General features: G+C 38.9%; 1 protein-coding gene and 1 long non-coding RNA gene across 3 annotated transcripts in view; one reads left to right on the top strand and one right to left on the bottom strand.

Annotated features, from left to right (window-relative positions):
• Positions 1 to 243: 243 nt before the first annotated feature.
• On the bottom strand, positions 244 to 9596 carry LOC103467125 (uncharacterized). 2 transcript variants are annotated; one of them, XR_001776804.1, is made up of 3 exons: positions 4877 to 4960; positions 1816 to 1977; positions 244 to 1383 (listed from the first exon to the last, which is right to left on the bottom strand). It is a non-coding gene; the product is annotated as an uncharacterized LOC103467125 (long non-coding RNA). The 2 variants fall into 2 exon arrangements; XR_534037.1 differs by lacking the exons at positions 244 to 1383; positions 4877 to 4960 and adding exons at positions 1401 to 1550; positions 9507 to 9596.
• The window catches only part of dalrd3 (DALR anticodon binding domain containing 3), an 11693-nt gene continuing 8318 nt past the window's right edge, over positions 9317 to 12691 (top strand). The window contains exons 1-3 of the mRNA XM_008413215.2: positions 9317 to 9760; positions 10947 to 11254; positions 11372 to 11685. Of these exons, the coding sequence (XP_008411437.1) occupies positions 9527 to 9760; positions 10947 to 11254; positions 11372 to 11685 (856 nt within the window). The 5' untranslated portion in view covers positions 9317 to 9526. The remainder of the gene's footprint in view (positions 9761 to 10946; positions 11255 to 11371; positions 11686 to 12691) is intronic.

Here is a 12691-nt window from a genome sequence, read left to right as displayed (position 1 = left end):
ATTAGTATCGTTCTTTAGGGGTTATCTGATGTCTTTTTTTTTTTTACCTGCAAGAGTCATCTATAGTAGGAGGGACCAGATCCGGTCCACATGCTTTTTTTTTTTTTGTCAGCCATATTGGATTTAACAAAAGTTTCTTGCATTTGCAGCTGATGGCAAGTAGTTGATAGTGTATTTTATTATGCATTAGTGTTCACTTCAGTGGTCTGTGCGCATTTATAACATAAAAATCCACAAACAAAAGAAAATGGCTATGGCTTTTCGATAGCTGTCCACTGTAGTGACCATTGTGCATGAAAGGGTTAAGAGTGAAGCAGCAATTTATCAGCCGGTTAGTTACTAGGGTCTCATTACCTGGAGGGAGTGGGGCTCGTATCCCACGAGGACTTGTTACAGCTTGTAGTGAGAAACTGAGTCTGCAAGGGACAAAAGGATTCAGCTGAGGGCATGTGGTGAACTGTTGGCCTTAACTTTGCTTGTAATGAAAGTCAGACGGGCAGTGAGGATATATTTTAATCTAAGGGAAGAAACGACTTGGTATCACCTAAACCAGAACTGCAACCTTTACAGTCCAAAGAGCCATTTTTATCCTCAATGCAGCCAAAAATCCTCATTTAGAGACGTACATTAAGATTTTATTTTACATACCTACTGTAGAAAATTTGTCATTTTTAAAGAACCAACATTTTAATAAAGTTTTAATAAAAAAAAACACATTTGGAAGAAGATTGATACATTGTTTTCCTAAAGGAAGTTACTTGTGGAAGATGTAAAAGAAAAAGTTTCCAACTTAATGACAACAATGTTTTAGCAAATGCAAAACCTCAATCTTGTTTTTGTATCTATATTTAAAATAAAAAAAATATAAAAAATCTTAGCCTCGGACTACAGATGCTCTTTACTGCAAGTCATCCAAACTTCATGGAGAGTAAACCTACAGCACCTTGCAGGGAAGTAAAGACGTCCTTTACTATCCATTGACACAAAGCTCCCTTTACTCTGATGAGTCTAAATAACCTCCAGTGGAACAAATTGCCTTCTGGCGTCACCTAAACAGAGTCTGGCTGTGTGTGTTTTAATGTCTCCTCTCTGATTTAGCTGTTCGGATTTGTTCATCACGAAGACCAAGAAACACAGCAGACAACAAGGACAAAGATGTGGAGAAGGTCATTTCATGGTTGGGTTAGAAAACTGTACCCCAGGCTTTGAGATCTGTTCATTTCTTCAGCACGGACAGCGAAGCTGCTTGGTCAGAAAGGATGGAGGTTCTGCTGTAGAAAGTTGGGTGGAGGTTCAGGAACTGTTTAGAACAACCATTGGCACAATGCAGTGGTTTAGAACAAAGCATCAACATGTGTTGGAAAATCCAAACGAAGACCAGACCTAAAACACATCAACAATCAGTCAGATCAGTTTTTATTTGTATAGTCCCAAAAGTACATTTACGTGAAACCTTTAAAAAGGTGCTCTTCAATTCCATTACAACATTTTGGCAGTTTAACTTTACACTCTACCACAGCCACCGAGGGCATTCATGATCTTGATTTATCCTGAAATGAAAATGTTTTCATCAGAAAAGCCACAAAAAAAACACAGTTCTGTTTAAAACATGACAAAATGTGGAAAGGTTGAAACAACCATACTTGTTATGGGGAAAACTATTTTATATTTATTCAAGTCAAAAATTTAACAAAATAAATAATGCACATGTTTCTTTACTGCTAAACCTCTAACAAATGACTGGTCCAAAGCCCATCATTAATGAGTTGCAATGAACCAAAGAACAAGCAAACAGCTCGTCTCCTCCCGTCTCACCTCCACCTTCCTCCTCCAGGTCTCCAGAGAGGATCAGATGCTCCTCTGAATCCTCCGGACTTTCCAGGCTGAAACCCAGACGGACTTGATGGGAGTCGTCCCCGTCACGCTCGGTTGGCCACACCTGTCTCACATCATCCATCATGAGGTGCTCAGATGTTTCTAATTAGACAGAGAGGAAGAGTACATCCACAGACCTCCATTAGCCTGGCAGAGAGATTAGCTTTTCCCATGAGAACTAAAATAAAAAAATTAAAAAACGGCGCTTCATGAAAGTTTACCACAGCCAGATGCTAGCTGTGCTACAGTCACCTGCGTTTACTGTCACAACCAGAGTTTCATTGTTACGGACACATCACTGCTAATGTCCCGTCAACGAAATTATAAAATATGTTCATTTTTCTCTTGCTTAAAATACAAATTTCTATTGCCTACAAAACACAACCTGTATTGACAGTTAATGTTGGACGTCACTCACTTAACACAGTGCAAGCTTCGTATTTGAATGCATTCAACCAGGGGTATGAATCATTTTGTGCTCAACTGTAACGAATCCATGATGAATCCAATCCGAACCAGTACAAGAAGTGAGCAAAATGCATGAAATTACTGAATTATCTGATAGGAGAGACTGAAAACTCGATGGGTGTTTTTTTTATATTTTGACAGGTCAGAATATTTTATTGAAATTTAGGCAAGAAAGGGTAGCTGAAGAGTTCTTCTGCGTGTTTTATGAAAGGCCTGCGTAGAATATCTAAAACAGAAGGGATATATTTAGCTTCAAACTATTTGCATTATATTTTTAAATGGCTTGTGTATCTTCCATGTTTGTTTTTTTTTTGAGAACTCACTCTGCTGGCCTCATCCTAAAAACATGTTTTGTTCCCTTGGTAAAAGTTACACCATATAGTTCTAAAATCTGAAAAATGGAAATATATTTTAAATATTTTAGTTTAATTTCTTTAGCTTTTAAAATGAAACATTTAGTATTTAGAACTTTTACAGACTCCATCATTCATCTACCAAAAGTAGCTCATTATTTCCATTTGCTAAATGCCAGAAAACGTAGCGTGAACTGGTTTATGTTTTTTTATGTTTTTTTTGCAACTTTCCTTGAATCCAATTGGTTACATACATTTGGTCAGTATCGGGGATATCTGTATTTTAAAACGTGTGATTTGGGTCAAGCCCAAATGGACAGTGACCCTAAGCAGACAGAGTGGTTATAATGTGGGTTAAGCACAACAAAGTCGATGTTTTACTACAAAGCCCCAATCTCAGTTTTATGGAGAAGTTTTGTGGGAAGGTGTGAAGCGGCTATCAAAAGGTCCACCTGAGGAAGAGCCAGAACTCCAACAAACTATTGTGAGAAGTTTGTGGAAAGAAACCCAAAAGTCAAGACAGCTTAAAATAGTTATCTCTGATACTGAAAATTTTGAATTTGAGGAAAATTACAGCAAAAAAGGTCAAAAATATTTCTAAGTTCTATGGATTTTAGCAAATATAAATTATTTGGTTAATTTTAAATAAGCTAGACAATAAATGTTTGGTTTGATTTAACTTCAGAGAGTTTAGTAAACAAATGTGTGTTTTTATTCAGTGCATGTAAATATCTGGTTTCAACTGAAGGCCAAAACATTTTTTATCTCCTTAAACTGCACATGATAAAATAAGATCTACCAGCCATGGAGCTTATTTTAGGATGATTGGTTGAACACAGTGCTGTCAGATGTTCAAATGTTGCAATATTGATCTACAGCCTACACCTGCTTTGTTCAAACTTCTCCACAACTTTCTCCCTGACCTGTCTGCTACATTCGCTGGTCTTCATGTTTTTTCCCCCCTCCAATACAGGAGAGGCCCTCACAGAAAAGCTGAACTCTGTTATTTATAGAAATTAAGGCAATTCTTTACACTATATTTTATCTATTTATTCGTTTTCACAACTCTGCGTTATTTTGTATGATCCATCACATAAAATCCCATTAAAATACATCAAAGTTTGTGATTAGTTTGCGCAAAGTTAAAAAGTTCAAAGGGGCTGAATACTTATGCAAGTTAATGTATTTTAATGGGACCTGCTCAAATCAAATATGGATTTTATTGTGGTGGTATGAAAACACTGCTATCTGAAAATGCACATCCTTCCGTTTAAAAACAAAGAAAACATTTCATATGGAGTATTACCAACAATCAATAGAGAATAATAATAGAGAATAATAGACAGAAAAAAAAAAAAACGTCTGCCCAGAGGCAGAAGGGAGAGGAGGCAGGGAGTTAGTGGACAAAGGAAGGAAAGGAGGAGTTTGGTCTGCTCAGGAGAAGTGAAAGTGAAATGAATCTCTGGAGTATTTAAAGAGGAAGTTTGGACTAACAGAGCTGTTGGCAGGCAGCGCTGCGGAGGACGACCTGCTGCTCCGAGACGATGGTGAGCTCAACAACATTTCCTACTCTTCACACTCCACCGCTCATTTATCCACACACAAGCCCATGCAGAGGCTGCCGCTTTGTTTTCACTTTGATTTTATTCATTTGGCTCTCTCTCAAAGTCAGTCCGCCCTCTTCTTTTATTCTTCCGTTTGTCACTCATGTTAATATTTCACCTCACTTTTCTAATATTGGATCACTTCACTGCTTTAGCAGGCGGTTAAAATGAATGTCTCACAGGCACAAAAGTGAAAATGTTTCAGGCTGTGAAGGTCTGCAGTACAGCTGTCAAACTGAAAGTATGTTTAGGACGGTTGATCTCTTAGGTGTTGTTTAGGTCATTTTCTGTCAGTCAGTTTTCAGCCTTATTTAAGCTGCGGTGTGTCAAGCTTCCAGTCGGGGTAAATCAGACATTTAAATCTCTTTTTCAGTCGTCTCCTCTATCACCTCTCATCAGCCCTTCCTCGTCAGACTGACCTCTTGTACAAGCCCTTTCCTGCGTTTCTCCCCCCACCCCAATTTGTCTTACAAAAGATAATACATAACAGGTTTTTCAAGACAGAGCGCTAAATAACAGCACAGTGATACCGAGAGAGATAAGCCATCATGCAACATAAAATGAAAAAAAACATACAACTTCCCTGCTGGACTTCCAGACTGGTTTTTAAATATGCAGTTTCCCCCACTCTTTCTTCTTCTTTCTAATTGAGATAAAAGTTGTTTTCATTCTTTGACTCCGCCGTCAGAGACGCTGTTAGGTTGCGACAGACGCATCAGAGGCATCTTGGTGCCGCTCCTTCTCGTGCGCGACGCAAACTTCAAGGAGGAGTCACAGCTTTGGTATTTTCTTTAGATCGATCTAATCTGGCTGCTAAATCTGCAGGTCGTTTCTTGGAAATATGTAAAATGTTAAAAAAAACAAAACAACAACAACAAAAAAAACAGGTCCGAACCAGAAGAGTCGCAAAAATATATAATCACTTTCTTGTAAATAGAAAAAGAAAACATTCAGAAGAAATGTAGGCAATTTCACAGCAGGTTTGATCTTGAAGAGCATTTTAGCTTCAGTCATAAGGAAACTAAGATTATTATTATTTTAGAAATTTAGCAGTTCTGATTAAATTCTAGCTTTGTGGTTTAACTCGAGTATCTCGGAGTTCAGGCTGAATTAGAGAAGTCACTCTCTCATACACAGAATTTGAGCTTCATCAAAATCAAAACTGAAACTCTTTAAGGTGCCAACAAAGTTTTATAACCATGTGATCTGCTAAATACAGCTTTACAGCAGGTTGAATACTTTTCATACCCAATAATGCATCAAGTTCCACTCTGATTACTGTAAAAAAGACAATTCCTTCCTGATCACGTGTGTCTGAGTAACACCGGCATAATAAAAATGTTGAGCAGAAGTTACTTTACCATTGCTGCCACATTATTTCGCAGTAGTTTTTGTCAGAGTGGAAAGAAGAGTCAGTTCCCATTTTCAAACCAGTTTCTGCAACAATTTAAAAAAACAATAGAAAGTTTTGTGTGGAGTTCAAAACTGATTTAGGGGAAGATTTTTTACTACATCTTGTTTTTATTTCTCTCTACAGCGCTACAATATGAAGTAGAAAACTCAAGGGGGGGAAAAAAGCATTTTTTTTTTTTCCTCTGTTTCTAACTGAGTTTTGTCTTTCTAGCTGACCGGACACAAATCCACCCTTGCAACCTGTTTACTCCTTTTGTGGGTGGGATTGTAACGGAACCCATAATGCAGCTGTGATTCTGAGGCCCAGCTGGTTATGGGGTCCGTTTCCATCCCACGGCGCACAATACACCCCGAGGAGACGCGCCCACCAGGAGAACCTGTGCAGCGAGACCAACGATCCGACTGCGTCCTCCTTTTACATCCACTGTAAGGTGACAGAATCGGTGGCACAATTTGTCACACTGCCAATCTTTATTGCTCAATAGTAAGCGGTGAAAAGAAATCTAAAAAAATGAGGTCAGAACAGAACAGTGTAAAAACAACACAGTAAAAACGACAGGCAGCTACTCCCTGCCGCCTCCATTTTATGTTTAGCTTCAGATTGGCTTTGAAATGGAACGAAGTGAAACTAAAACCAGCAGGGCTACCTGCGGATAAAGGTTTCTCGGTTTGCCTTCACGGTCCAATGATGGTGTTGTTCCTCAATGACACGTTTTCTCCCGGATTGCTGGTAAGCATGAATGCAACCGGGAATTTCGTGTCAGCCAAGAATGACATCCGTGTCAACACTTAACCCCCCCCCCCCAAAAAAAAACAGTAGCCATTTGTAGAAGGAGTCCATCTGTTAAAATGTGTTAAAAGTCTTAATAAATGTTGTGTTTTTAATATATGTATGTGTGTATTTTTGTTTAATAAGCCACTTTAGTTTAGCTTTAGAACAAATTGAGTTTCTCCACCTGTCCATGCAAACCTTTACATTAATGTCAGTGAGAAGTGAATAATAGATTTCCTTCAACACAAAGAATGCAGCATCTCTGGTCTCTAAAAAGAGCCGCGTGCGTACAGGCAGCTCAGGAGCTGTTGCTGTAATAAATATTTCATATTTATTCATTCGTCCTGATCTGTAGCAGAGCAGATGGTCACGTTAAAACAGCAGCTAGAAATGCAGGAGGCCATAAAAATGATCAAATACAGTTTATTTTCTACTTTGATCCATTTTCTCTGAAATTATTACTCCGTCCTTCACCATTTAAAGGGGTTTATTTTCTGAGGTAATAAAACTGGTTGTCTGCTTTCATTTTGAATGCATTACCTAAATATACACAGACCATAACAGAAACTTAAAACACTAATTTTGACGTGTGTGGCGGGCCTCAGAATGGCAAAGGCTGGCTTTTAAAATGTTGCAACATTTTCTTAGCCGCTCGTTCAGGAAGTAGATCTCTCTTCTCGCCACTTAAAAATCGATCTACAGAGATCCTCGGTGTTCTTATGTTGCATGTCATTCATGCTGATGAACATTTAAATTCTTAATCTAAAAAAAAGAGTGCACTCTAGCTACAGTATAGTCTGAACTAAAAACAGAAATCAGCATGTGCCCATAACACTCTGATCAGCTCAACGCATCTTGTAAATGTGACATTTTAGGAGATGCAACACTGAGACACACACACAAAAATAAAAATTTCAACATATTGACCTCCAAGTGAAACTAATTTTTACTGCAATGCATATTTTTCTACCGGTGTCATATCTCAGCCTCTCTTCTGATTTCCTCCCACCCATGTTTCCATTTCAGGTTTTCTATGGTTTTGAGCGGTTTTTAGCATTAAATTAATGGAAAGCCTACTTTAGCTTCTGCAAGCAGCAGGCCCCATCAGTGGTTTAATTATTTTTAATACAACATGGATTTGAAGAGAAAAGGTTGAAGTTTTGCTCTAGCATCTTTTGCAATCATGGAAACCGCATTTAAAGAGCAGCAATAAAAAATAAAATAAAAATCTGCAGCCATAGTGCGAACATGATCCATTTTGAACCAGAATGAGTACCTCTTACAGTTTCTAGGTATCAGTAGTCATAACTTTTTTTAATTGCTTTTTGTAAGATAAGACCGGTGAGAGCTTAGGCCGCTGTCAGAGGTTTTAAATACCCCCAATAAATCGTACTGAGCTGAAGTCGCTCACACAGAAAGAATCCATCAAAGGTCTGTGGAGGATGAAGGCGAAGGAAACCTGGAGAGTACTCTTTGAATGGGTTTGAGGTTACTTTCTTGGTTTTCTCAACTTATCTTTTAGCTCATAGATGTCAGTTGACTAATGAGGTTGTTCTCATGGTTCATTAACAGCTGCGGTCGAGCAGCTTCCTGTGCCTGCATGGCAGCGTCCATCTCTCTGAACTGTGCCTCAGTTGCAGCCACTTACTTAGAAATTTGCTGCATCACTTGTGTCGTCCTTTTCTTTAATGGAACTGAAAATGTAAAAGGACAGTAGCCACTCAAAATGAAAGCCATCGTCCACTTTCGGCCTCAGCTGTCTACTGTTAAGACAATCAGAGCAATCAGAGCTTCAGGAGCTACAAATCTGGGCCTGGGCCTCTTTTTCTCACCTTGGTCTGATGCGCAGCAGCGATGCACTGATGCTGTACTTTAAAGCCGTCAACGGGGGATAGTGACAGAGCTGAAGCGAAGAGTGGGTGTGAAGACGGAGAGGTGCGAGAGAAAAAGAAAAAAAAGTGCACAACCAGCAGCGCTGTCACCCCACTGCTTGCAATGCCTGGTTTATGTGTGTGAGCAGGAGTTGTTCCAGGTTACTGATGAAACATTTTTAGTTTTTAATTAGTTTTCTATAAAAATAGATTTGGGGTTTTCATTATGTAAGCCCTTACCTAACTTTCACATAGATGTCTGTAATGTGTCATCCTGTCTGTGGTGAATCTGTGCCACACTGAAATTGAAATAAACTTTCAATGATGGTACTTTTATGAGATGGACCTGTATCTAAAGAATCTAAAAATATATATCATATTAACTTTCTTGGAGCTCTCCTGATGCCTTGGCCATAAAAAGACCCAATGTTGTGAGAGATGCTCAACATTCTGCCTAATTAATCTATGTAAATCCAAACATTTAAAATTATGATCAACTATTAAAACATCTTCATGTCTTTAAAAAAAAAAACAATAAAGCCGGGTGGTTGAACCTGTTCATAAATGTTTCAATGTTTTTTTCAGGTCGTAATCCTGTTGCTTATGCAAGGTGACCCCCGCTATCCTCACCAAGTTCTGTTGTGGACTGTGTATATATATTTTTTTATTCAAATAAATGTCTCATCATTGAGTAAGATACTACAGAAAACGGTAAAAACCATAAATATATAAACAGCATTGTCATAATCATTTAATTTGGGTCATTATTTATAGCTTACCGCTTTATGAAACAGATGCAGTTGTGTATTAGCGATACAGATTCATATTTGATGCCAAATGTTCGAGAAAATAGACTGGCAACACCTGCTCTAAGTCCCATTTTGAAGTACAAGTTCCATTTACTCCTGCAATCCACTAGATGGCACCACACAGGTACAACCACAAAATGTATCTCGGGAGAAACATGCTTTTCCTGTAGTTCCGCTGACAGTAAACAACCAATGCAGTCCTCCCCACCACACACAGCCAATATCTGACATCGACCAGCAAGTAGCGGGCCAGAACACTGCATATCCACCACTACTTCCATCAGCGGCACCGAAACGGACATGAACGGAGAGTGAATGAGCAGATAGGGAGCTCAGCTCACCTGTCAGAGCCGCGGCGAGGATGGAGAACATCGAGGAGCTCTCGCCTCTGCGGATCACCTCCACAGTGCGAGCGCTCAGCTCCGCACTGCGAGGGAAGCGTGAACACGTTCATGGCTCCAGCCGAGGGAAAAGCGACAGGATGTTCCCCGAACCGGAGAAGCTCTGGTTCAAGGAGAGCAGCGCGAAAAACCTGCGGAACCGGGACTTCTTGTCCCCGAGCACGATGCTCAACACGCTGTATGCGGACGGACAGGTCGGTCAGTCGTCTACCCATTAAAATAAAAAAACATGTACATGTGATGTAATCGTGCCTCACTTCAAATTCTCGTTCGCTGTGCACAAAGAAACTTTTAAGATTCTTGTCTGGAGGCGTACAAACTAAATTTGGAACGCCAACTGCACTTATGACGTACCATCACATTATCTACTGATAATTAACACGTAAAAGTTCATGCGCCAAAAGTCCTCATTTTATTCTTCCGCTGTGCAATATAGTTCTCGTTCGTATCAATGATTCTACTCAGGTATTCGACAGCTTGAACGTCAGCCAATCAAACAAAAGAGGCCGGAACTATCTACATGAAAGCGTAGGCTGACTCCAGAAAACTGGCTGTAGTTAAAAGCTACCGATAAGTTACATTTGCTCGCTTGTAACTTATGTAAAGGAATCAGGCAAACCATAAACTGTATTTAAATATGTATGAAACTGTCAGAGTCCATTTATTGATAATTAGCCACTGATTTTCCTCCGTTGTGTGAGAGCAGACACTACCAGCCTGAAGCTGTAATTATTTACCCATGAGTTGCAAATCTAATGTGGGTCAGCTTGCTGCACACTACTCAGGCTAGAAGTTCACATGAGCACTACTATATTAAAGCAACTTTTACCTTTTTAGGTGGAGACATGTCTCTTAAAGTTCTCTATTCATTTACATTTTTACACGTTCGTGTAGAAAATGTTTTAGTTTGTGTTGGGATCATGAAGATATTAATAAATGCTTCCAGACATCATCAAAGCTCAGCCACCCTCTTCACATTTACAAAATCAAACAAAATATGGTGTCAATCATCTGTGCTGTGTTTGTGCAGTTATATTTTTTAGGATTTTTTTAAAATTTTTTACAAAGGTCACAAGAGATCAACCTGCTCCATGCCAGCCCCGTACCAACAAAATCAAATGAAATTGATATAAATTAACTATGCTATGTTTGTGCAGCCAACATGTTTGTTTCACAGTTGATTGGTGCCAAATTTGTTTGATTTTGTCAATGTGGGGGAAGACGAGGTGCCCTTTAGTGACCTCTGCAAACATTTCTTAAATGAGAGTGGTGCAAACCCGCAAACGCTGTTGAGCTGTTTCCATATATGTCTGTAGTTGTAGTTGTATCACATACTTGATTATTTCTAGTCTGTTCCCTTTTATGTATGTCTCCACTCAGGTTCCTCCAGCGGTCATGTCCCGAGTTCTGTCTCTCCGAGGTGGTGGGGTGCTTCCTGTGGCGGGTGGGGAGGTGATGGGCGAGGGCTTGAGGCTGCGAGTGGACCGGGTTGCAGCTTTCAGGGCTGTCCTGGCAGGCGGAACCACCGAGTATCTAAAGCCCTCGAGTCAGAGGGAGGGCTGTGTGGTCCTCAACTGTCCTGCGCTGCACCCTAAATCCAACACACCCACTCCTGACACGCTCAATCTGGGCCAGCTGAGAACTGTTCTGCTCGCTGACCACATGGGGGCACTGTTGAGGAGACAAGGGTGAGTCCGGGAGGGAATTTTAAGACAACAGAGAAGAATAACAGGGTGACCAGACCAGACTATTTTAATTCATTAATTATTTTTTTTTAATAATGTGAATATTCTTCCTCCCTTTAGATTTGAAGTTTACTTCTGCCCAACTCTTCCGGAGGACAGTGACGTCGCCGTCTTCCTCCAAGCTCTTGGCATCGATTGGCCGAGGGCTCCCGCTAACTGCGCTAATGATGAGCGGGAGGAGAAGATCCAGAAAGCGCTAGAGAACTCTCCGTACAGAGAAAGGGGAACGGAGAGAGGCAGGAGGACCAGCGGGGGAGGAGGTAGAAAAGCTGCGGAGGAGGAGGAGAATGAAGGAGGGCTCCGAATTAATTTGAAACAGGTTTTCCAAGAGGAGGGGCTGCTAGGGTATGACCCCACCCTTGGCACCTGCAAAGGTAAGGCCTGGGTCTTAGAATTTTGCATGTATTAAAAAAACCCTCGTTAAGTTTCTATGCTGTACCCCTCCTCCCTTGCACAAAGATTATGAACATTTTCTTTATTAAATGTGTTTCTTAGTTGACTCAGAGACTTCTTTAAATCCTGGTTTTATAATGAAGCTGCAAATCTTCCCAGGTGAAAAAAAGTATACTTTAGTTTACTAAATTTTAACATACTTTAGTATACTTTTATCAATGTACTTAAACTACTATTTTGGAACAACTAATTTTGTGCTCAGTATACTTTAGTAGTATTTAAATAGTATTAAATTACAATAGTATATTTTAATATACTATACATACTTTTTTGGAACAATTTCAAGTGTACTTAAAGTATACTTTTTAAATATCATATTTCAGAGCTTTATTATTATATTTTGATATAATTATTATATTTTGAGTGTAATAATTCTGTCTCAGAATTATATTCAAAATATATATATTTAATATACTTCAAATATATTTTAAATATACCAATATATTAGTAATGTATTTAAATTACACTTAATTTTTTATTTTTGATTTCCTGCTATTGATAATAAACTACAATTTTAATTACTCGTGAAAGTCTTTATTCCTACGTACCTATTTTGTACATGATATGCATAACTACACTACAGTACTTACATTGTTTTAGGTTAAAATTACATGGAAAGATTAATTAGACAAGATGCCCAAGGTAATTCAAATATTTTGTTTTATTACCGACATTTTAAAATTGTCCAATTTTACTCACAACTTTATGAACTTTACATAAATTATCAGTTTACACATCAAAAGTGAACACATGAACATGAAAATTTAAGTGTGACAATAAAACATGAAAGTGAGGATCAATGACAGAACATTTCCGTTCACTGCACCTTACAGGAACCTACAAAAGAGAACAATAGAGTAATTAAAACAGAGAAAGCATTTGTATTTAAAGAGAACAGAAAAATGGCAAATAAAAAAATAATACTTA

Source organism: Poecilia reticulata, linkage group LG7 (assembly GCF_000633615.1).
Source record: "Poecilia reticulata strain Guanapo linkage group LG7, Guppy_female_1.0+MT, whole genome shotgun sequence".
Lineage (NCBI taxonomy): Eukaryota > Metazoa > Chordata > Actinopteri > Cyprinodontiformes > Poeciliidae > Poecilia > Poecilia reticulata.
This window is presented reverse-complemented; position numbering and strand designations above follow the sequence as displayed.